General features: G+C 43.1%; 3 protein-coding genes across 4 annotated transcripts; 1 reads left to right on the forward strand and 2 right to left on the reverse strand.

Annotated features, from left to right (window-relative positions):
• Nucleotides 1–4408: 4408 nt before the first annotated feature.
• Nucleotides 4409–5772, forward strand: LOC120425542 (histone H1, orphon-like). The gene has a single exon (XM_039590104.2). It carries the CDS (start codon nucleotides 4498–4500, stop codon nucleotides 5122–5124), a length of 627 nt encoding a protein of 208 aa, XP_039446038.1. The 5' UTR covers nucleotides 4409–4497; the 3' UTR covers nucleotides 5125–5772.
• A 1513-nt stretch (nucleotides 5773–7285) lies between these two features.
• Nucleotides 7286–8285, reverse strand: LOC120425545 (histone H3.3A-like). Its single transcript, XM_039590106.2, has one exon. The coding sequence runs from the start codon at nucleotides 8188–8190 to the stop codon at nucleotides 7780–7782; it is 411 nt and encodes a 136-aa protein (XP_039446040.1). The 5' UTR covers nucleotides 8191–8285; the 3' UTR covers nucleotides 7286–7779.
• Nucleotides 8286–17979: 9694 nt separating this feature from the next.
• LOC120425515 (dynein regulatory complex protein 9) lies at nucleotides 17980–24290 on the reverse strand. Of its 2 annotated transcripts, XM_039590063.2 has the most exons (6): nucleotides 23866–24290; nucleotides 23710–23808; nucleotides 23356–23648; nucleotides 18470–18778; nucleotides 18236–18412; nucleotides 17980–18120 (listed from the first exon to the last, which is right to left on the reverse strand). In XM_039590063.2, exons 1-6 carry the CDS (start codon nucleotides 24223–24225, stop codon nucleotides 18114–18116), a joined length of 1245 nt encoding a protein of 414 aa, XP_039445997.1. In that variant the 5' UTR covers nucleotides 24226–24290; the 3' UTR covers nucleotides 17980–18113. The 2 variants fall into 2 exon arrangements, with proteins under 2 accessions (XP_039445997.1, XP_039445998.1); XM_039590064.2 differs by lacking the exon at nucleotides 17980–18120 and having other exon boundaries at nucleotides 18232–18412.
• Between the last annotated feature and the right edge of the window lie 18 nt (nucleotides 24291–24308).

Below are 24308 nucleotides of genomic sequence, written 5' to 3' on the forward strand. Positions count from 1 at the left end.
ACTGTCGAAATGGCCATTATTATGTTCAGTATCAAAAACCATGAATTTTGATACCCATATTGCCACAACTCGTATGGTTCTGTAAATGTCCCCCCGGGCCCCGAGGGAACCTTCTTTGAGGGCACCGGCCACTCCAGGTTGTGGCCACTACTGTCGAAATGGCCATTATTATGTTCAGTATCAAAAAGCATGAATTTTGATACCCATATTGCTACAACTCGTATGGTTCTGTAAATGTCCCCCCAAGCCCCGGGGGAACCTTCTTTGAGGGCACCAGCCACTCCAGGTTGTGGCCACTACTGTCGAAATGGCCATTATTATGTTCAGTATCAAAAACCATGAATTTTGATACCCATATTGCCACAACTCGTATGGTTCTGTAAATGTCCCCCCGGGCCCCGAGGGAACCTTCTTTGAGGGCACCGGCCACTCCAGGTTGTGGCCACTACTGTCGAAATGGCCATTATTATGTTCAGTATCAAAAAGCATGAATTTTGATACCCATATTGCCACAACTCGTATGGTTCTGTAAATGTCCCCCCAAGCCCCGGGGGAACCTTCTTTGAGGGCACCGGCCACTCCAGGTTGTGGCCACTACTGTCGAAATGGCCATTATTATGTTCAGTATCAAAAACCATGAATTTTGATACCCATATTGCCACAACTCGTATGGTTCTGTAAAAGTTCCCCCAGGCCCCGGGGGAACCTACTTCGAGGGTACCGGCCACTCCAGGTTTTTTCCACCACCAATTCGAAATTTTTCATGAGAACCGCCGCATTGTAGTGGCTTCAACGCGGTCCGCTTCGCTCGAATTTCCTCCTTCTGCTGCTGGTGGTTCTTCCTGCTGGTTGCTGGTCCTCTTCTTCTATTGACCGCTGCTGCTGCTGCTGCTGCTGCTCCGCGCCTGCCCGACGTGCACAGTTCGAGTGCTCGTTCCAAAGTGACTTGCTTTTGCGAAATTTTCTGCTTAAATAGCGGCAGAGCCGGAGAACGGCACAAAAGGGGCGCGGTCTCGAATGCATACGCTCGCTCTGATTGGTTATCTGTCCGATTTGTACTGAAAAATTACTCATTTTGATTGCATGTTTTAAGTGCTTTAACTATGTTTAGTCAGACTATCTATGTAGTTAAATAATAGCTGAAGTCTTCCTCTTTCGATTGGTGGTCCAACCATCTGGATTGATTCACAGGGAAAAAAGATATAAGCGTTCAAAATGTCCCCTTTTTTAACGCTTGAAAGTGACGCTTTCGATCGAATTTCTGAACTGGCCCCCAATATAGTAAGTAAAGACATAGTCCTATGTCAAAAAAAGTCCCAATTACAGGGACGTATGAAACAATTTGCTCATGTAAAAGGTCGAATCAACCTGGTGTGGTAAAACAAGGCTAAAAAACACATTAATTGTTAAAAATTTTAATTCACTTGATATGGCAACCATAGCTAATAGTCAAAGCAATGATTTGGACTAAAAATATGCCCTTGAAACCCACATACATATTAATAAGAATTAAAACAATGGTCGAAAACTTGTTCATCGGTTTTCCCCACTTGAGGGGTTTGGCTTTTACGACGTTTTGAAAACTAACCCGAGAGATAAATGGATAAAGATGGAGTGATGGATAGATTAAGTTACAGTTACCCCAGTCACGAAATATTCTAGCGGATCCGAGTTCTACAAGAATCCTGCTAGAAAGGTGGAAGATTTCTGATAGAAAGCAGCAAGAATATCATGCTCTGCTAGAGTTCTGCTTCCCAGTCACGACGTTCTAGTTTAGTTCTCACAGGGCTGGAAATTCTTACAGAATTCTAACAGTAATGTTCCATCGTTCTAGCAGAATTCTGGCAGAGCCAGCTCTGCTATAATATTTCGTGACCCCGTTAATGCAAATCACTTAATTTTGTCAACCGAACCAGAAATTAGTAAAATTCCAGGGTGGTCAAAAATCTTCGCGATTTTCGCGGCGCGGATTTCTGCTGAATGTTAATGTGAATCTATCTTCAAGAATACAACACATTTCGGTGGCTTTTTGCTGCGAGTTTGCCTGGATTAGTTTGTACAAACATTCCCAGTCACGAAATATTCTAGCAGAGCTGGTTCTGCCAGAATCCTGCTAGAACGGGTGAACATTTTTGCTAGAATGCTGTAAGAATATCCAGCTTTGTGAGAACTCTGCTAGAATCCTGCTAGAACGTCGTGACTGGGTTAGCCTGCCTACATTTCAAGCAAAACAACGTAAATGGGCCAAAGCCGAAGTGTAAACAAAGAGTCTGTCCTGCTCGTTCCTAATGTAAACATCCACTGACTTATGCAGGACAGACTGTTTACACTTCGGCTTAAGGTATACGTACCTGTCACCATAGTCGATTTTGAGAGCACCTTCCTCTCTCGAGGCTTTACCTTGACGCTCGTCAGGTGTTCTTCCAGGTCGGAGATCGGGCGGTCCGGATATCCCTGAAGGACGATCTTCACTGGGACCTTCTCTGCAGGGTCAAATGTAAAGAATTTGAAGTTTCGCAACTTCAACTTCTTAACCACCAAGTCGAAATTCAGCTTCTTGTGTGTAATCACTTGCACAGAAGTTTTGCTAATTTTGAGACAATATTGAAGTCCCTCAAGCAACTCGTCAACATCATCAGCCAACGTATCCAAAACAAAAATTGGAGGTGGTCGTCGTTCCTTCGGAAAGTTACCGTTTTTCTGCTTTCCTTGCCTGCGCGCAAGTTCATCATCGTCATCGTCGTCGCCAGCACTGCTGTTGTCACTGTCGGTGTTGTTTTCATCTCCACTCAGCATCTCAAATTCGTTGCTGGTGGGAACGTTGGAAGTGGTTGTCGTCGTAGTGCTGGTGGACTGCTGCTGCTGCTGCTGCTGGCCGGAAGTGCTTCCGGATGCCCGGGTGGATTGTCTCGTCCGTACCGGGGACTCACGTGGACGGTATGACACGTGTAAAAATGAAGGATCGGTGACGTCACCGGGCACGCTCTCGTGCGCGATGGCGGTCGATGCGGCATTGATGTGTTTACCTTTCTGCACTCTGCCGGTAGATGAACTTCGCGGGTTTTTCGAGGCCGCACTCGAACTCGAGCGCAAGTTTCAACTGCATCTTTCGGGGGCCGTCTCAGAAGTACAGGACGTCGCGGCGGGTGTGCCGCAATGTAGCCTTATCGGCCCAATCCTGTACCTACTCTTCACTACGGATGTGCCTCCGCTTCCAGCGGACTGTAAGCTAGCGCTATATGCCGACGATAGCGCGATCATTGCCAACGGTAGGACACCAGCCCACTACCGGTTCCGGCTCCAGCAGGGTGTGTCCACCTACGTCGCGTACCTGGCCAGCTGGAAAATCAAGGTTAATAAGTCGAAGACACCGACTGTCGCCAGCTACTATCCGCCACCCGACTGCTACGTGGGTGTCAACGGCTGTATTGTTCCGTGGCTGCAAGAGGTCATCTACCTTGGGGTGATGTTTGACTGCAAGCTACCGAACCTAACAGACTCGCTGAAAGGCAGATGCTGAAGGCGCTGTATCCGCTGATCGCAAGGAGGTCGCGTCTCTCCCAACGAAACAAGCTAGCTCTCCTGAAGTCAGTGATAGCCCCGGTCGTGAACTACGCTATGGCAGTGTGGGGCAAATGTACAGGTGGTCCAGAACCGGCTTCTAAGGATGATACTGGACGTCCCCTATGACACCAGAACCAGAGACCTGCACCGCATCGCGAACTGCAAGACCGTCGAGCAGCGAATCGAGGACTCGCTGGATAGGCTGTTCCTGAGCGCAACCGCTCATCCGAGCGTTGGCTACCTAGGTTATCAAATTCTTTTAATTAGGTTATCAAATAAAAAAAAACAGATACTAACAGTACAACACAACCTCACAAAGCACACATTTACCTTCTTGACCACTTTGAATGTCCAAAAGCTGGAATAAACTTAATATAGGCGAAATAATTTCAGCTATCTTAATGCTTATCCATCCTCAGAAAAGCTCTAGTATCTATCAATTGCTGGGATAATGATCAAGGTTTTGTCTAAATACCTACTATTTAAAAGTGTAAACGCATGAACCTGCAAAGCATGAAGTTTGCAAAACAACAGGTAGATAACGGATTATAAGTGTAAACCGACTGCAGTAGCACAAATAATATTCCATAAATTTGTTAACTTATTTTCGCCTTTGTTCTCGTCTCATTTGCATCAGTCAAGTTAGGAACATTTATTACAATTAATTTATTTTGTATTTATTTATTAAGACAGTTTCCGAACAAATCGTACTCATGTAATCCCACTAAATTCCAATTAAAGCAGTAATTTATTTCACCACTTTCTCCGAAATTCTACAATTACCATCACAAAATGCAACACCCGTTTTCCCTAACACGGACGCAACATTCAAGTACCTATTTCGGCTAGCCTTGAACGCGTTTTCCATGTGGAATACTTCGCATTGAAAAGTTGAGTGTGGTTAGAGTGATATCGTAAACAACAACATTGCAAATGGCCGCTACATCGGAAACAGCAGAAGACCGGTCCAGCCCGGAACCCGAGACTATCGAGGAGGATGAACAGGAGTCACCATCTCCCGCGAAAGCCAAAGGCAGGGGAAGACCCAAGAAGGAGAAGGCCCCCAAGGCGCCCAAGCAGCCCAAGGTAAAGGTTCCGCGCGGTCCTGGTCGTCCAAAGGGTAAATCCAAGCCGGTCGGCCGTGACAATCCTCCGATCGCCGATATGATCATAGAAGCGATGGAGACGCTCGAAGACCGTAAGGGAATCACACTGCAAGCCATCAAGCGATTCATGGATGAAGCCTACGGGGTGGACCCCCAGCGACTGAGTGTCCGAATCAAGAAGGCCATTCTGGCCAAAGTGGATTCAGGAGATATCATCCGAGTTCAAGCGAATGGTGGCCAAGGACGCTTCAGACTGAAACCCTTCAAAGTGGCTGTGGTCACCAAGCGTGCCGCACCGGAGAATTACGTCCAGCTGCCGTACGGAAAGTCTTCGCCGGCTAAACCGGCCGGTAAGATTGGGAAGTTCAAGAAGGCTATCGCGGATGCGAAACCGGCGGATGACGCTACCGGTACACCAACGAAGGGCAAGCGCGGAAGGCCGAAGAAAACGTAAATCGTTGATTGCTGTGAGCGAAATTGCAATTCCCGAAGAATCACTTCGTAAAGGGACAAGACAGCCGAGGAGATTCTTGGTGCAAGAGTGCGGCTAGAGAAACTGGATGTGCGGACACACTATTTCTGGCAAATGTGTTCCGCGACCATATTGACTAAAAAAATAAAAAAAATCAGCCCTTTTAAGGGCTACCAACAGCATGAGTAAAGAGTTATGTTTGAAAATAAAAATCACTGTATATTTTAATGTTTTAGAAATATTAAGTTTATGGATATGAATTCTTGAAACAACCGTCGGTATATGCATCATCGAAATTTCAAAACTAAATGTACTTTAAGCAGCATTGAATTGAATCGCAACCTTTTTAGGGTTAAATAGGTCTAGGTTATACTTTACAATAATTTTGGGTTTTGATAGGTAGGATACTTTAATATTTAATGTTAAATAATTGCATTCCTCAAATGCAAAACATCAAATTAAAGCAATGTAACGCAGAAGTTTTAAACCCTCAAAACATGAAATAAAAATGATTAAAGTAAAATTTACTTTGGGCTATCCATGGGCAGTAAGCTCCTCTTCAACAAGACAGTAACCAGTTGTAATGCTATGTTAGGTTCCATGTTTACGCATCAGGAAGAATAAGCTTGCTGTCTATAAAAGCGTCGTTTGTCAGTCGATCAAGTATTAAACATCCACTTTGACAGGCAGCTGGTGAACGTTGAAGAAATCATCGCTGCTATTGAGGGTGGCCCAGCCGGCGATGTCGAGAGCGGTGGAGGCAAACGCTCGTGAAGTTCCTGTGACATGAGTAAGTGCAAATCGACCCCACCATTGAGAAGCTTGTCAAACTCCGTAACATCTACCGAAGGAAGTATCAGCTCTATCTGAAATAATTAGGGTCAGCTTCTCTGATCACACTCGAAACTTCTTCTTCCTGGAGCAGCAGTTTTCCGGCCGTGAAGCTCGTCCGACGGAACAAACAGGTATCGAAGACAACCGACTCTGGATCGCACAAATTCATCCCGGCAGCGGACGTCAAAATCAAGCTCGAGGGCAACACCATTGAGTGGTCCAAGGTGGTGACTTACCTCGGACTATCCATCGACAGCAAGCTTCTCTTCAGGGAGCAAGTCGACAAGACGGTGACCAGGTGTAGCATCTTGCTACGATCCCTGTTCCCCCTAGTCAACAGGAGGTCTCGTCTCTCCCTGAAGAACAAGCTCGCTGTCTTTAAGAGCGTCGTCTGTCCAATGATCGACTACGCGCAGCCGGTTTGGGGAAGCTGCGCGAAATCCCATCGAGATCGGCTCCAACGGATACAAAACAAGTGGCTAAAAATGATCCTGAACGTCCCGTTCTGGACCAGAACGACCGAAGTTCATCAGCTGGCGGGCGTGGGGACCCTTGACGCGCGCTTCGAGAACCAGCGGGCCAAATTTCAAAGAAGATGTGCGGTGAGCGACATCGAGGTGATCCGGAACATTCGTCTTTGATTCCCCTAGGTTAAGGTTAGGTTAAGTAGGTAGGCTTATTTTTAATAATTCACTTAACAGTCGGTCGTAAATCCCGCAAAATGTACACCAAATCACACAAAGAACAAAGCTGAAAAGGAAACTCCTGAGCATTTGAAATGATACTAAACCTCCCTTCCATCCAAAAGGGTTTCCTGAATACTGATATAAATACATCTATCAGCAAAACAAATCTAGCTTTTAGTTAGGTAGGATATTTTAATAATTCAAACCAAACATGAGCATCTTAAATGCAAAATGTAAACTATATGAGAAACCTACCATGTACAACACGTACGAAAAACTGAAATTTAGATGAAGAGAGAATTCTGTATCACTATCTATGTAAATCGAGCCGGGTTGAGCAAAAGAACAAATAAAAATTGATTGAATTGAAAAAAAAAACAAATCTAGCTTTTGAAAGTTTACGTCGGCATTTGAGAAGCTCACATTTTGCGCCATTCGATATCTATTAATAAGATTTTAAACAAAAGCCGACTAGATAAAGTTTGAAAAATAAAGCATTTTAAAAAGTATCACTAAGATTCAGAATATAAAATAAAGAATACATTTTGAAAACATTAATTGTCACCAAGTGCCTTAACTTTAAAATTAAAATTATATTTTATTTAACCATTTTGTATTTGTCTTTTCAAAATGCATTCATGAGTACAGCAAAGACAATGTTGCAATAAAACAAATCACAATAAAATTACTTATAAACACTCAGAAAATTACTCATTATCGTTCCTCAAACACATGGAGGACTCAAGAGCGAGTATTTCACACAAACCAAAACATTTATGCTGCGTCCGCCTGGCCTGCAGGATAAATGTTAACGGACAAACAGGACGCCTCCCCTAACTCCCGATATGAAGCGCATAGGGCAAGTTTTGGCGCAACTGTACCCTTGCTTGCGCGTCGGATAGCATTTAATTGCGTCTCGGAATATCCTTCGTCTGATTGGGGGAAAAAGTGTAACGGTTTGCGATGACTAATTCAAAGGATTTTTTTTCGGAGTTGTGAAATCGTAGAATTTATTTTTCTGCAACATACTCTTTTGAACTCTTTTGGCTGGTCCTGAAAAGGACCTTTTGTGTTGTTTGGGAAGGGTTGATCCGGTATAACAAAAGAAAGCTCCACTTTAGGCACGCTCTCCACGGATGCGTCGAGCCAGCTGGATGTCCTTGGGCATAATGGTGACGCGCTTGGCGTGAATAGCGCACAGATTCGTGTCTTCAAACAGTCCGACCAGGTACGCCTCGCTAGCTTCCTGCAGGGCAGCAACGGCGGCACTCTGGAAGCGCAGATCCGTCTTGAAGTCCTGGGCGATTTCACGCACCAGCCGCTGGAAGGGCAACTTGCGGATCAGCAACTCGGTGGACTTCTGGTAGCGACGGATTTCACGCAGGGCGACCGTTCCGGGACGATAACGATGCGGCTTCTTGACGCCACCGGTTGAGGGGGCACTCTTACGAGCAGCCTTGGTGGCCAACTGCTTCCGAGGGGCCTTTCCTCCGGTGGATTTACGGGCGGTCTGCTTGGTACGAGCCATTGTTGTCTCCCTCTAGAGGTGGTAGGTAATCCTTGTTCCGAGTAGTTCACACACTGAACATCGATACGACACTGATGCTGACCGTGGCCAACATAGACTCTTTTATACCGCACCGGCTTGGCGGGAAAATTTTCTACCCCTCGGTGTAAATATTTCTGCCATTCCTTACGCGTAACGCATACATACGCGTGAAGCAAGGATATGTGCTTTACCACGAAGAAGCTAACTTTCTTTTACCTTACGTAGTGATGTGATAATGACTTTATCACAAATAGGTAAAAGTTAAAAAACAATTAAATATAATTTTGTAAATGTTGTCAACATTGCATAACGATTTGAAATCAAATTTTCTAAACCTCTGCCTACATTTTGGTTGTGAATCTTTAATTATCTTCAATTTATAATTTATCAATTGGAACAAACTTACATTCAAAAATTTCACTTAATTCATGGACAGAATGCATTTTTTAAAAATTTCTCAAATCAATTAGAAAATAAATTTGATTAATTGAAACAATACCAACCTTTTTATTTCGTCATTCCTAATTTTCTAATTCTAAATGATACAAAATTTAGAACCAAAATGTTTATGCTTAAGACAAATGCGCATCAAATCGACGCCATTTTGTTCTGACGTAGTAGAAAACCGTTGGAATTTACTGTACAGTAAATATATGTCATACTCACCTCAACTGTAGTTGTGATTTAATGTTACTTTTGTTTGATTATGTCTGATCAAAAGTCGGTTTTTATAAAACATGAATACGTTTGTAATAATTACATAAGAATTAAGACAAAGTTCAGGCATTGAACATTGGTTGTAATTTTATATTACAAATTTTGATTGTTTTTTTAATGAAATGTCACATCAGCAAAAATTATTTTTTTGCCTATTCTGATAATCTTAAGTTGTTCATACAACCAAGATTTTAAATTTCCAAGCAATTCTCAACATTCAGTAAATTTCCCCCCTCTGGAACTTTCTCACCAGCACAACGTGGTCACAGATGCAACAAACGGCACCCTTTTTTCATAAAATGCATCTAAAATGCGCATTGTGTTCTTAAAGAATGGCGAGGGATGATTCCGCTATGCGCATTGGTCGTAGTGTGTGTATTTGTGATTAAAAATTAGGGGACGCTCCTGGAAGGGTAGCTTTGCGTATGTACGCCTTAAGGTTAGATTGCCGTTAGAGGGTAGAAACTAGATTGAGCAAAGGACTATGTACCGTAAAAATAGGCGCCAATAGAGGGAACTTCAGAATAGGGAAATTATGTACAGTTCTTTTCTGGTTGACCTTGAGTTGAGTCTTCCGGTAGAAGTTGGGAATGAGAGATTTTTGGGGCTGGACAAAATAGGTAGCAATCCATGAATGTGAACTTTTCTTGCGGAATGAAATCACGAATAAACGCAATCATATATTTATGACTTTAAGTTAAAACCAGTTAGTAATCAGCACTTAAACAATATTTAAATAATTGTTTAGTTGAGCATTAACCGAGAGTTACCAGCGGAGCCACGTTTTCGGCGTCCTTTTTCTCGTTTACATAAAATCAGTCCTTTCTCTATCATCGTTGATCGGAAGGCATGCCGCCGGTTAGTGTTCGTTGATTGCAAACATCAAAGCGACACGTTTACATTGATTTTGACATAGGACTATGTCTCTACTTACTATATTGGGGGGCCAGTTCAGAAATTCGATCCAAAGCGTCACATTTAAGCGTTAAAAAAGGGGACATTTTGAACGCTTATATCTTTTTTCCCTGTGAATCAATCCAGACGGTTGGACCACCAATCGAAAGAGGAAGACTTCAGCTATTGTTTAACTACATAGATAGTCTGACTAAACATAGTTAAAGCACTTAAAACATGCAATCAAAATGAGTAATTTTTCAGTACAAATCGGACAGATGACCAATCAGAGCGAGCGTATGCATTCGAGGCCGCGCCCCTTTTGTACCGTTCTCCGGCTGTGCCGCTATTTAACCAGAAAATTTCGCAAAAGCAAGTCACTTTGGAACGAGCACTCGAACTGTGCACGTCGGGCCGGCACGGAGCAGCAGCAGCAGCGGCCAATAGAAGAAGAGGACCAGCAATAAGAAGGAAGAACCACCGGCAGCAGAAGGAGGAAATTCGAGCGACCGATGGAAGTCGCTATGATGCGGCGGTTCTCATGAAAAATGGCCAATTCGACAGTGGTGGAAAAAACCTGGAGTGGCCGGTGCCCTCGAAGCAGGTTCCCTCGGGACGGAGGGGGGGGGCGGGGGGGGGGGACATTTACAGAAACATACGAGTTGTGGCAATATGAGTATCAAAATTCATGGTTTTTGATACTGAACATAATAATGGCCATTTCGACAGTAGTGGCCACGACCTGGAGTGGCCGGTGCCCTCAAAGAAGGTTCCCCCGGGGCCTGGGGGGACATTTACAGAAACATACGAGTTGTGGCAATATGGGTATCAAAATTCATGGTTTTTGATACTGAACATAATAATGGCCATTTCGACAGTAGTGGCCACAACCTGGAGTGGCCGGTGCCCTCAAAGAAGGTTCCCCCGGGGCCTGGGGGGACATTTACAGAAACATACGAGTTGTGGCAGTATGGGTATCAAAATTCATGGTTTTTGATACTGAACATAATAATGGCCATTTCGACAGTAGTGGCCACAACCTGGAGTGGCCGGTGCCCTCAAAGAAGGTTCCCCCGGGGCCTGGGGGGCATTTACAGAAACATACGAGTTGTGGCAATATGAGTATCAAAATTCATGGTTTTTGATACTGAACATAATAATGGCCATTTCGACAGTAGTGGCCACAACCTGGAGTGGCCGGTGCCCTCAAAGAAGGTTCCCCCGGGGCCTGGGGGGACATTTACAGAAACATACGAGTTGTGGCAATATGGGTATCAAAATTCATGGTTTTTGATACTGAACATAATAATGGCCATTTCGACAGTAGTGGCCACAACCTGGAGTGGCCGGTGCCCTCAAAGAAGGTTCCCCCGGGGCCTGGGGGGACATTTACAGAAACATACGAGTTGTGGCAGTATGGGTATCAAAATTCATGGTTTTTGATACTGAACATAATAATGGCCATTTCGACAGTAGTGGCCACAACCTGGAGTGGCCGGTGCCCTCAAAGAAGGTTCCCCCGGGGCCTGGGGGGCATTTACAGAAACATACGAGTTGTGGCAATATGAGTATCAAAATTCATGGTTTTTGATACTGAACATAATAATGGCCATTTCGACAGTAGTGGCCACAACCTGGAGTGGCCGGTGCCCTCAAAGAAGGTTCCCCCGGGGCCTGGGGGGACATTTACAGAAACATACGAGTTGTGGCAATATGGGTATCAAAATTCATGGTTTTTGATACTGAACATAATAATGGCCATTTCGACAGTAGTGGCCACAACCTGGAGTGGCCGGTGCCCTCAAAGAAGGTTCCCCCGGGGCCTGGGGGGACATTTACAGAAACATACGAGTTGTGGCAATATGGGTATCAAAATTCATGGTTTTTGATACTGAACATAATAATGGCCATTTCGACAGTAGTGGCCACAACCTGGAGTGGCCGGTGCCCTCAAAGAAGGTTCCCCCGGGGCCTGGGGAGCATTTACAGAAACATACGAGTTGTGGCAATATGAGTATCAAAATTCATGGTTTTTGATACTGAACATAATAATGGCCATTTCGACAGTAGTGGCCACGACCTGGAGTGGCCGGTGCCCTCAAAGAAGGTTCCCCCGGGGCCTGGGGGGACATTTACAGAAACATACGAGTTGTGGCAATATGGGTATCAAAATTCATGGTTTTTGATACTGAACATAATAATGGCCATTTCGACAGTAGTGGCCACAACCTGGAGTGGCCGGTGCCCTCAAAGAAGGTTCCCCCGGGGCCTGGGGGGACATTTACAGAAACATACGAGTTGTGGCAGTATGGGTATCAAAATTCATGGTTTTTGATACTGAACATAATAATGGCCATTTCGACAGTAGTGGCCACAACCTGGAGTGGCCGGTGCCCTCAAAGAAGGTTCCCCCGGGGCCTGGGGAGCATTTACAGAAACATACGAGTTGTGGCAATATGAGTATCAAAATTCATGGTTTTTGATACTGAACATAATAATGGCCATTTCGACAGTAGTGGCCACAACCTGGAGTGGCCGGTGCCCTCAAAGAAGGTTCCCCCGGGGCCTGGGGGGACATTTACAGAAACATACGAGTTGTGGCAATATGGGTATCAAAATTCATGGTTTTTGATACTGAACATAATAATGGCCATTTCGACAGTAGTGGCCACAACCTGGAGTGGCCGGTGCCCTCAAAGAAGGTTCCCCCGGGGCCTGGGGGGACATTTACAGAAACATACGAGTTGTGGCAGTATGGGTATCAAAATTCATGGTTTTTGATACTGAACATAATAATGGCCATTTCGACAGTAGTGGCCACAACCTGGAGTGGCCGGTGCCCTCAAAGAAGGTTCCCCCGGGGCCTGGGGGGACATTTACAGAAACATACGAGTTGTGGCAATATGAGTATCAAAATTCATGGTTTTTGATACTGAACATAATAATGGCCATTTCGACAGTAGTGGCCACAACCTGGAGTGGCCGGTGCCCTCAAAGAAGGTTCCCCCGGGGCCTGGGGGGACATTTACAGAAACATACGAGTTGTGGCAGTATGGGTATCAAAATTCATGGTTTTTGATACTGAACATAATAATGGCCATTTCGACAGTAGTGGCCACAACCTGGAGTGGCCGGTGCCCTCAAAGAAGGTTCCCCCGGGGCCTGGGGGGACATTTACAGAAACATACGAGTTGTGGCAATATGGGTATCAAAATTCATGGTTTTTGATACTGAACATAATAATGGCCATTTCGACAGTAGTGGCCACAACCTGGAGTGGCCGGTGCCCTCAAAGAAGGTTCCCCCGGGGCCTGGGGGGACATTTACAGAAACATACGAGTTGTGGCAATATGGGTATCAAAATTCATGGTTTTTGATACTGAACATAATAATGGCCATTTCGACAGTAGTGGCCACAACCTGGAGTGACCGGTGCCCTCAAAGAAGGTTCCCCCGGGGCCTGGGGGGACATTTACAGAAACATACGAGTTGTGGCAGTATGGGTATCAAAATTTATGGTTTTTGATACTGAACATAATAATGGCCATTTCGACAGTAGTGGCCACAACCTGGAGTGGCCGGTGCCCTCAAAGAAGGTTCCCCCGGGGCCTGGGGGGACATTTACAGAAACATACGAGTTGTGGCAATATGAGTATCAAAATTCATGGTTTTTGATACTGAACATAATAATGGCCATTTCGACAGTAGTGGCCACAACCTGGAGTGGCCGGTGCCCTCAAAGAAGGTTCCCCCGGGGCCTGGGGGGACATTTACAGAAACATACGAGTTGTGGCAATATGGGTATCAAAATTCATGGTTTTTGATACTGAACATAATAATGGCCATTTCGACAGTAGTGGCCACAACCTGGAGTGGCCGGTGCCCTCAAAGAAGGTTCCCCCGGGGCCTGGGGGGACATTTACAGAAACATACGAGTTGTGGCAGTATGAGTATCAAAATTCATGGTTTTTGATACTGAACATAATAATGGCCATTTCGACAGTAGTGGCCACAACCTGGAGTGGCCGGTGCCCTCAAAGAAGGTTCCCCCGGGGCCTGGGGGGACATTTACAGAAACATACGAGTTGTGGCAATATGAGTATCAAAATTCATGGTTTTTGATACTGAACATAATAATGGCCATTTCGACAGTAGTGGCCACAACCTGGAGTGGCCGGTGCCCTCAAAGAAGGTTCCCTCGGGGCCTGGGGGGACATTTACAGAAACATACGAGTTGTGGCAATATGGGTATCAAAATTCATGGTTTTTGATACTGAACATAATAATGGCCATTTCGACAGTAGTGGCCACAACCTGGAGTGGCCGGTGCCCTCAAAGAAGGTTCCCCCGGGGCCTGGGGGGACATTTACAGAAACATACGAGTTGTGGCAATATGGGTATCAAAATTCATGGTTTTTGATACTGAACATAATAATGGCCATTTCGACAGTAGTGGCCACAACCTGGAGTGGCCGGTGCCCTCAAAGAAGGTTCCCCCGGGGCCTGGGGGGACATTTACAGAAACATACGAGTTGTGGCAATATGGGTATCAAAATTCATGGTTTTTGATACTGAACATAATAATGGCCATTTCGACAGTAGTGGCCACAACCTGGAGTGGCCGGTGCCCTCAAAGAAGGTTCCCCCGGGGCCTGGGGGGACATTTACAGAAACATACGAGTTGTGGCAGTATGGGTATCAAAATTCATGGTTTTTGATACTGAACATAATAATGGCCATTTCGACAGTAGTGGCCACAACCTGGAGTGGCCGGGGCCCTCAAAGAAGGTTCCCCCGGGGCCTGGGGGGACATTTACAGAAACATACGAGTTGTGGCAATATGAGTATCAAAATTCATGGTTTTTGATACTGAACATAATAATGGCCATTTCGACAGTAGTGGCCACAACCTGGAGTGGCCGGTGCCCTCAAAGAAGGTTCCCCCGGGGCCTGGGGGGACATTTACAGAAACATACGAGTTGTGGCAGTATGGGTATCAAAATTCATGGTTTTTGATACTGAACATAATAATGGCCATTTCGACAGTAGTGGCCACAACCTGGAGTGGCCGGTGCCCTCAAAGAAGGTTCCCCCGGGGCCTGGGGGGACATTTACAGAAACATACGAGTTGTGGCAGTATGGGTATCAAAATTCATGGTTTTTGATACTGAACATAATAATGGCCATTTCGACAGTAGTGGCCACAACCTGGAGTGGCCGGTGCCCTCAAAGAAGGTTCTCCCGGGGCCTGGGGGGACATTTACAGAAACATACGAGTTGTGGCAATATGAGTATCAAAATTCATGGTTTTTGATACTGAACATAATAATGGCCATTTCGACAGTAGTGGCCACAACCTGGAGTGGCCGGTGCCCTCAAAGAAGGTTCCCCCGGGGCCTGGGGGGACATTTACAGAAACATACGAGTTGTGGCAATATGGGTATCAAAATTCATGGTTTTTGATACTGAACATAATAATGGCCATTTCGACAGTAGTGGCCACAACCTGGAGTGGCCGGTGCCCTCAAAGAAGGTTCCCCCGGGGCCTGGGGGGACATTTACAGAAACATACGAGTTGTGGCAGTATGGGTATCAAAATTCATGGTTTTTGATACTGAACATAATAATGGCCATTTCGACAGTAGTGGCCACAACCTGGAGTGGCCGGTGCCCTCAAAGAAGGTTCCCCCGGGGCCTGGGGGGACATTTACAGAAACATACGAGTTGTGGCAGTATGGGTATCAAAATTCATGGTTTTTGATACTGAACATAATAATGGCCATTTCGACAGTAGTGGCCACAACCTGGAGTGGCCGGTGCCCTCAAAGAAGGTTCCCCCGGGGCCTGGGGGGCATTTACAGAAACATACGAGTTGTGGCAATATGAGTATCAAAATTCATGGTTTTTGATACTGAACATAATAATGGCCATTTCGACAGTAGTGGCCACAACCTGGAGTGGCCGGTGCCCTCAAAGAAGGTTCCCCCGGGGCCTGGGGGGACATTTACAGAAACATACGAGTTGTGGCAATATGGGTATCAAAATTCATGGTTTTTGATACTGAACATAATAATGGCCATTTCGACAGTAGTGGCCACAACCTGGAGTGGCCGGTGCCCTCAAAGAAGGTTCCCCCGGGGCCTGGGGGGACATTTACAGAAACATACGAGTTGTGGCAGTATGGGTATCAAAATTCATGGTTTTTGATACTGAACATAATAATGGCCATTTCGACAGTAGTGGCCACAACCTGGAGTGGCCGGTGCCCTCAAAGAAGGTTCCCCCGGGGCCTGGGGGGACATTTACAGAAACATACGAGTTGTGGCAATATGAGTATCAAAATTCATGGTTTTTGATACTGAACATAATAATGGCCATTTCGACAGTAGTGGCCACAACCTGGAGTGGCCGGTGCCCTCAAAGAAGGTTCCCCCGGGGCCTGGGGGGACATTTACAGAAACATACGAGTTGTGGCAGTATGGGTATCAAAATTCATGGTTTTTGATACTGAACATAATAATGGCCATTTCGACAGTAGTGGCCACAACCTGGAGTGGCCGGTGCCCTCAAAGAAGGTTCCCCCGGGGCCTGGGGGGACATTTACAGAAACATACGAGTTGTGGCAATATGGGTATCAAAATTCATGGTTTTTGATACTGAACATAATAATGGCCATTTCGACAGTAGTGGCCACAACCTGGAGTGACCGGTGCCCTCAAAGAAGGTTCCCCCGGGGCCTGGGGGGACATTTACAGAAACATACGAGTTGTGGCAATATGAGTATCAAAATTCATGGTTTTTGATACTGAACATAATAATGGCCATTTCGACAGTAGTGGCCACAACCTGGAGTGGCCGGTGCCCTCAAAGAAGGTTCCCCCGGGGCCTGGGGGGACATTTACAGAAACATACGAGTTGTGGCAATATGGGTATCAAAATTCATGGTTTTTGATACTGAACATAATAATGGCCATTTCGACAGTAGTGGCCACAACCTGGAGTGGCCGGTGCCCTCAAAGAAGGTTCCCCCGGGGCCTGGGGGGACATTTACAGAAACATACGAGTTTTGGCAGTATGAGTATCAAAATTCATGGTTTTTGATACTGAACATAATAATGGCCATTTCGACAGTAGTGGCCACAACCTGGAGTGGCCGGTGCCCTCAAAGAAGGTTCCCCCGGGGCCTGGGGGGACATTTACAGAAACATACGAGTTGTGGCAATATGAGTATCAAAATTCATGGTTTTTGATACTGAACATAATAATGGCCATTTCGACAGTAGTGGCCACAACCTGGAGTGGCCGGTGCCCTCAAAGAAGGTTCCCTCGGGGCCTGGGGGGACATTTACAGAAACATACGAGTTGTGGCAATATGGGTATCAAAATTCATGGTTTTTGATACTGAACATAATAATGGCCATTTCGACAGTAGTGGCCACAACCTGGAGTGGCCGGTGCCCTCAAAGAAGGTTCCCCCGGGGCCTGGGGGGACATTTACAGAAACATACGAGTTGTGGCAATATGGGTATCAAAATTCATGGTTTTTGATACTGAACATAATAATGGCCATTTCGACAGTAGTGGCCACAACCTGGAGTGGCCGGTGCCCTCAAAGAAGGTTCCCCCGGGGCCTGGGGGGACATTTACAGAAACATACGAGTTGTGGCAATATGGGTATCAAAATTCATGGTTTTTGATACTGAACATAATAATGGCCATTTCGACAGTAGTGGCCACAACCTGGAGTGGCCGGTGCCCTCAAAGAAGGTTTCCCCGGGGCCCGGAGGGTCTTTAACAGAACCATACGAGTTGTGGCAATATGGGTATCAAAATTCATGGTTTTTGATACTGAACATGAAAATTGACATTTCGACCGTAGTGGCCACAACCTGGAGTTGCCGGTGCCCTCATGGAAGGTTCACCTTGGGAGAACATTTATTACAATTTTGCCGACAAATCTATGAAACAAAATAAAATAATCTTATTTCAGATTTCACTAGCAATCCAAAAACACATTCAAATTGTTTGGTCCTATGTCTTTCGGTTATGTCTCTGACATACCATCTTGAACTTTTTTTTCAGAAAGTTACACTATATTTCTTTCTTTTGTGTAGAGTTATGAAATATCTGGTGATATATTGAATAAAAGAGCAATGCTACTAAGATCAAGTTTTAATTTCATGTCAAAACATTTCACACTCATAAAACAGCTAAATATAAAATCGAATTGAATGCCATCACGAGTCATCCAAAATCTTGCCCAAAAGAAGGAACCATAAATACTACTGAATTTACTTCCTGCAAAAGGATTAATACTTTCAAAATACTGTGTAAATTTTTGATTAGTTTGATTTTTTTGATTGTTTTTTTTCCTGCCAATTTCCGATAAGAGAAATACTTCAACATATATTACTTCTTGCCCTTTCCGCGGCGTCCTCCACGGCGTCCCCGCATTTTGCGCTTCCTCTCGGCCACGGAACGCCAGGCCCGTTGAAGAACCCGGGCGGCTCTGCTCATCATGAATGCCCGAACTAGCTGCAGTTGCGCTCGAAGCTCGTCTAGTCTGCGCTCCTCGATTGCTTCGTAGTATCTGCGAGGATAAAACGGGGTTTTTCAATGTTGGTCGCCACGTTGAAGTTCAACTCACTTCTTTTCCTGCGGATCGAAGACGGTTCTCTTCCACTCGTCAAACTCCTCCTGGCGAGCCCTCAAATTGTCGTCCAACGCGTTCAACTCCTTGGTGCGCTCGCCAGCGTCCTTGTCGTACTTGTTGAGCAACAGTTTCAGTTGCTGGGTAAGCTTGGCTTTCTTGAGCCGATTTTCCTTCTCAACACGGAGATCCTCCTCCAGGGTATTTTGGTACTCCTTTGCTTTCAGCAGTGCATCCTTCTGAAGTTCTTCGTAGCGTTGATCGGAGCGTTCAAAGTAGCGAAACATTTTCTGGTCCGATTCCTCACTTAAAATGGGATTTTCAATGTTATCGATGACGTTATATTGAAGGTATTTTCTAATGAAATTAAGAATTTAATTTGATATTACCAAATTAACGTACAAGGTGCGACATTTTTATATCGGCCAAGCTATAAATTTAAAAAGTGTTTTACAGAACTAAAGACATCCCATACACTACATTAAACTGATTTAGAGTTTTTTGAATCCAAGCTGGCGGCTAAAATGGCGATGATAACAAATTGAAAAAATGTATATTAAAATTTAAAAGGCGATCTAATATGCAAATATGTATGTATGTATGTATGATCCCCATACCCGCAGGCAACTTGGTCCTGGAACACATGTGAGCGCTAGGTGAACAATTCGATCATCTTTTACTCCGTAATCTGTACACCCACATGCATAAGTTTTTTTGCACGAATTTTAGTGCTACAAATACCGGCGCATTTATCAAAATGGTTTCCCTCTTCCCTCCCCAAGCGCCAGAAATTTGTAGCGGGTGTAGGGACACTTCGCATAGACGCCCTTGCTCCCATCACGTCACTGAGGGTATGGAGCGACGAGAAATTAATAAGCATGCCCCCTCAGTCGAACCTTCATTAGAGAAGCAGGCAATCCACAACTCACAGCGAACGACCGAGGGAACACCCTACCGCGTATATAATAAGATTGGCGTGGTTTGTCTTTAATGAGTTGTAAATATGTCAGAATGAGTGAAAGAATTGCCTGTATTAAAAAGGAAAGGTCTCACCAAACAACGGAGTCTTCAGAAAATTTTCATCTCTTCAATTTTGATGTTCGTGGAAAAATATTGAAAAGCTTCATTCTTGAGTTGTTCCGATTCCCCGTCCGTAGTATTTTCCCGCAGTCCTTCCGAAATGTTCCTGTCAGACAGCTCCATACTCTTGTACACGTTGGCCAGCTTCTGCTGGGCCTCCTCAAGGGTCGAGAAGATCTTGGACCAGAACTTGATGGCTATCGGCATCCGGCAGAAAGCTGTTCCAAACGCGAACGTAGACAATCCCCTACCGGCGTAGACGAAGTACTTTTCTTCTCTTCCAACGGGCGCGCACCGGGTTCCGCAACATTCACAAACCGTTCGAATTACTATGTTTTACTCAAACAGATAGAAAAAAACCCGAAAAACTTCATAAAAATGACACGAGCAGAAAAATTTGCATCCGACCTGCCGCGCAACCTACTTCGATCTCACCTAAGCTTCCTTTAAGCGAATAGTTGCATAAATGAAAGCGCATTCAATAAAACCCATTTTAAAACGACCGCTTCCAAACAACAATACATTACAACTGTTTTGATTTGATGAACTGTCACTCAATTAACAGCAGCTGCAATGTAAATGTACATATGATACGAATTTACATAGGATTACTTTACATTATTTCAGCATTTACATGATTCAGATGTGTGTATAAATGGCAAAATCAATTCCAATTACATGATATTTATCAATTACATGCAAATAGATTTTACATGATTGCTCATTACATCTGATTCAGCATTTTACATATGATTTTAATTTTACATTTTACAAGTTTACATGTGAAACACTGTTTACATGACATGAAAATTTACATATTTTTTTCTGTGTAGGGTTTAAACAACTGCCTTAATTTTGGAAACACTAATTTTATATTGGCATTCAAAACAAAAATAACATTACAAAAAAAAAACAAGACAAAATACATAACTATCAGAAATGCTAAAATAGGGAAATTGATTTATTTTATCTTAGAAAATACTATCCAAAAATATTAGTGATTCCAAAACCAAGAGATTACAAGAAATAACTACTTGAATATTTTATTTTGAAAATCTCCCAGATGGTTCCGAAATTATTCCTGAAAATCAATGCAAACATTATTTCCTGTTACTTGTCCAAGATCATTTATGAAATACATTCAAATTTAGCCACCAGGGTGATCCAAAAACTGAAAGATTAATTGGTTAAATGGATTATTAAACAAAAATGATAGTTTTTTTTCAATCGGGGCAGTTGTCAAGACTTAATTTCAATATAATATTATAATCTGTCCCGATCTTGGCAGCATTAACATGAATTTTTGTTAAGAAAAAAAAAAGATTGAATAAAAATAGAAGGCATATTTCTATTGTCAATTTGAAAATGTTTTAAAAGCGCTATACATTTAATGCGTTAATTTAATTTTGGCACACTAAAAAACGAAAGCGAATGACCCACAGGATTGAAGTTTCTCAAATAAAATCAACAAACAACAACAACTTAACAAAAACGTTATTGATGCCAAAATTGGAAAATAAGAACATATATATCTTTATTTATTTATTTTTTCCCAGAAAGTTCCAAAAGCTGGACTGAAATTTAATGATATGATATATCTAAAACTAAACAAAGCTCCATAGAATATTCGTGTAGACACCAGATGGATCCAAAAACTGTTGAGTTAAAATTTTAAATGGATTATAAAAAACAGAAGTGAAAGTTTTAAAAATGTTTTATTCACACCATTGTTTGACAACATATATGTTCAGAAACCCATAAAATAAACTGTTCAGAAGTATTTAGTTAAAAAGAAGAAGTATTCAAAACTAAAAAAACGAAAAAGATCTTCAAAACATCCATCAGGCTATGAAAAAATAATAATTATAACCAAACTGAAGTTATTTCTTGCACAAATTAAATTGGGGAACGTAATAAATCACTGAAAAGTGTAATAATTATTTCAATAAATAAAAAAAGGAAAAAGTACGTTGCCATGACATTGATAACAACAACTTCAAATATTTTTTTCTGTTATGTGATTAATACATGAACACTAAATAAGGACCCAAAATGGAAAGAGCTCACCGGCATAGGACAACAGGAACCAAAACAGCCGTTCTACCGCTCCGGAATTTCCACCAACAGCTTCTAAAGGCTCTGCTTCTTAGTAGAGGTCCTTTTCTTCTGTTTTCCTTGCGTTGGGGCAGAGCTTCATCAAAGAACTCTAATTTACAAAATCACAATTTCCACTTTTATGGAACCTAGATGTGTTCCAGCACAGAAACCCTGAACCTCAGAAACACTCCAAGCCGAAAACTGAAGATGTGTCCAAAGCTGCCACCGTAATTCCAACGCCAAAGACGACGCTCATCAGTCGGAAACTACACTTTTCGCCACCACCAATTTGATATTCCGTCGCTTAGTTCCTCTTCAATCCAGCATTCAAAAACCGACTCTCAACTTCCCGGACTATCCACATTTTTAACTAAAATTTCACTAAAAATACTAAAAATATTAAAATGAGAAAGGAAAAATCCGCGGAGCTAAATTTCAAAACGTCACGACACGCGCGCGGCTTGCTTCGATCCTCCTTAATGGCAATTTCAATTTTGGTTCAAAGGCGATCTAATATGCAAATTCGACTAAATTGGGGTCGCAGAACTCGAATTTGAAGTTTAGAGTAAGAAATTAGAAAAACATAAAAAATGTTTTTTGGTCTTGGTTCGATTATTCGAAGTCCCATACAAACCTTCGGAAAATCGAGTCTGTTTTCATTTTCAGTCGCCTCAAGCATTATAAAAACGTTCTACGTAGATTATGGATGACCCCTTACAAGATGTCGTCGAATTGAGCAAACACTCAGAAAAAAACACATATTTTTTAAATAATGGAAATGCCTCAACCAACTTTGGCCTGATCAAATATGCCTAAGAAAAGAAAATGTTCAGAGATGAATAAAAAATTAAAATATTTAAATTGAAAAAACACATGCCTAACTAGCATCAAATAACATTTCTTTAATTAAAAAATTGCATTGTTTGATTGAATCTTTCTAATATTTTTCGTATTATTGTAGGAATACTTCTAAGAAAAAGTAATGATTTTAATTACTTCTTTTGACGTAAGGGAAAGCATACAAATAATTTGTTCCAAGTGAAAAAAAGAAAAAAATAAAAATCGCTGCCAAAATCTAAAAAAAATCTCAACAATTATTCAAAAGTTGTCAGTCAAGGTGGTTTTTGAGAAAAACGGTAATCTTTTTTTAAATATTTAGAGCGATTTTGTAAAAAAATAATTGCAACCAACATAACAATTCATATTAGTTTAATTTCAAATTGTTTCAATTAATAATTTAAAAAAATCAAGCTTCTAAATAAATATTTCAAACCGATTCACATTAATGAATTTTACAAAAAATCATTCAAAAATATTTATCAAAAACCTGCACAATGGAATATAAAATGAAACATTGCGGCAATCGTCACTGATTAAATTTTTAATCAAATAAAAATGACGTATTGGTCAATTACTTATATTATTAAAAATACCCCGATTTGACACAACAAAATTTGAGAGTTGATTCGATGCAAAAAAAGTTGTTGATTATACAAAAATTTTTGTTGAATCAAACCGCGTACAAGCAGATACTACAAAACATTTTTGTGCGTGAGGAGAAAAATATAATAATAAGAAGATTTACATAAATTGTTTGCTTATTTTAAACGACAGAAATAAAAAAAACTAAATGCATAAATAGAGTTTGAAATAATTTGAAAATAAGAATAATTAAAAAATAAAAATGGTAAAAATAAATTTCCCACATGAATGCGTTTATCTCGCGCTTGCTCTGCTGCTCCAGCTGCTTGATCTCCGCCTTGTACCGCTCAATGATGGCGGTCTTCTCCTCAATCTCCGCCCGGAACGAGGTTTGCTTTTCCTGCAGCACCTGCTCTATCTTGACGATTTCCTTGATGTTACGCTCGTTCGTTTGCCACATCCGGTGCAGGATCTTCTCCTTGGCCAGGTCCTTCTGCGCGGTCATCTTCATCTTAGTGATCGTAAACTTGCGAAACTCGCGGATGTTGGACAGGAACTTCCGGTACACTCCGGGTAGCTTTTCGGGAATTAAGTGCTAGTTAATAACTTACTAAAAATGACTAAAAAGGACACGTTACGTTCTTCAGATGACCAGCGATGACCTTGTGGAGTTCCTTGTTGGAGACCATCTCTACCAATTCGATGAACTTTGTTGAATGGAATTGAAAATCTTCCAACTAAAAGTAGATCTATTTAAATAAACCAATATCTTGATCAACTAAACATGATCCCACATTGACCACTTCCGGAACCGATCCACCGGTGTCATCCTTTGTCTTCATGTACTTGCACAACAATCTCAGCACGTCCTGTTCCCCGGCGTCAAAGTACTTGTCCATCAGCTTCTGGTCCCGAACGATCACCGGCAAGCAGAACAACACTTCCAACGTTTCACTCATTTCCTGCAGGATCAACGTGACCCGATTGATTTGAATGTTAAACTCAACCTTTTGCAAACTTTCCGGATCGTACGAGTCATGCTCGCCCTCGCCGTAAGCCATGATCTCCAGCCGGATCTTTTCGATCATATTTTTAACGGTTTCGATGTCCTCCTCGGAATCACCGGAGAATATTTCCTCAATCGTGTCCGCCATCGCGTGGGTTTTACTTTAAACTAAAATGTCTTACCAACAAGCTTCACGGGTCGTATCGATTAAACGTGGTCGTTACGCGCGTT

The sequence above is a fragment of the Culex pipiens genome, chromosome 2 (assembly GCF_016801865.2).
Source record: "Culex pipiens pallens isolate TS chromosome 2, TS_CPP_V2, whole genome shotgun sequence".
Classification (NCBI taxonomy): Eukaryota; Metazoa; Arthropoda; class Insecta; order Diptera; family Culicidae; genus Culex; species Culex pipiens.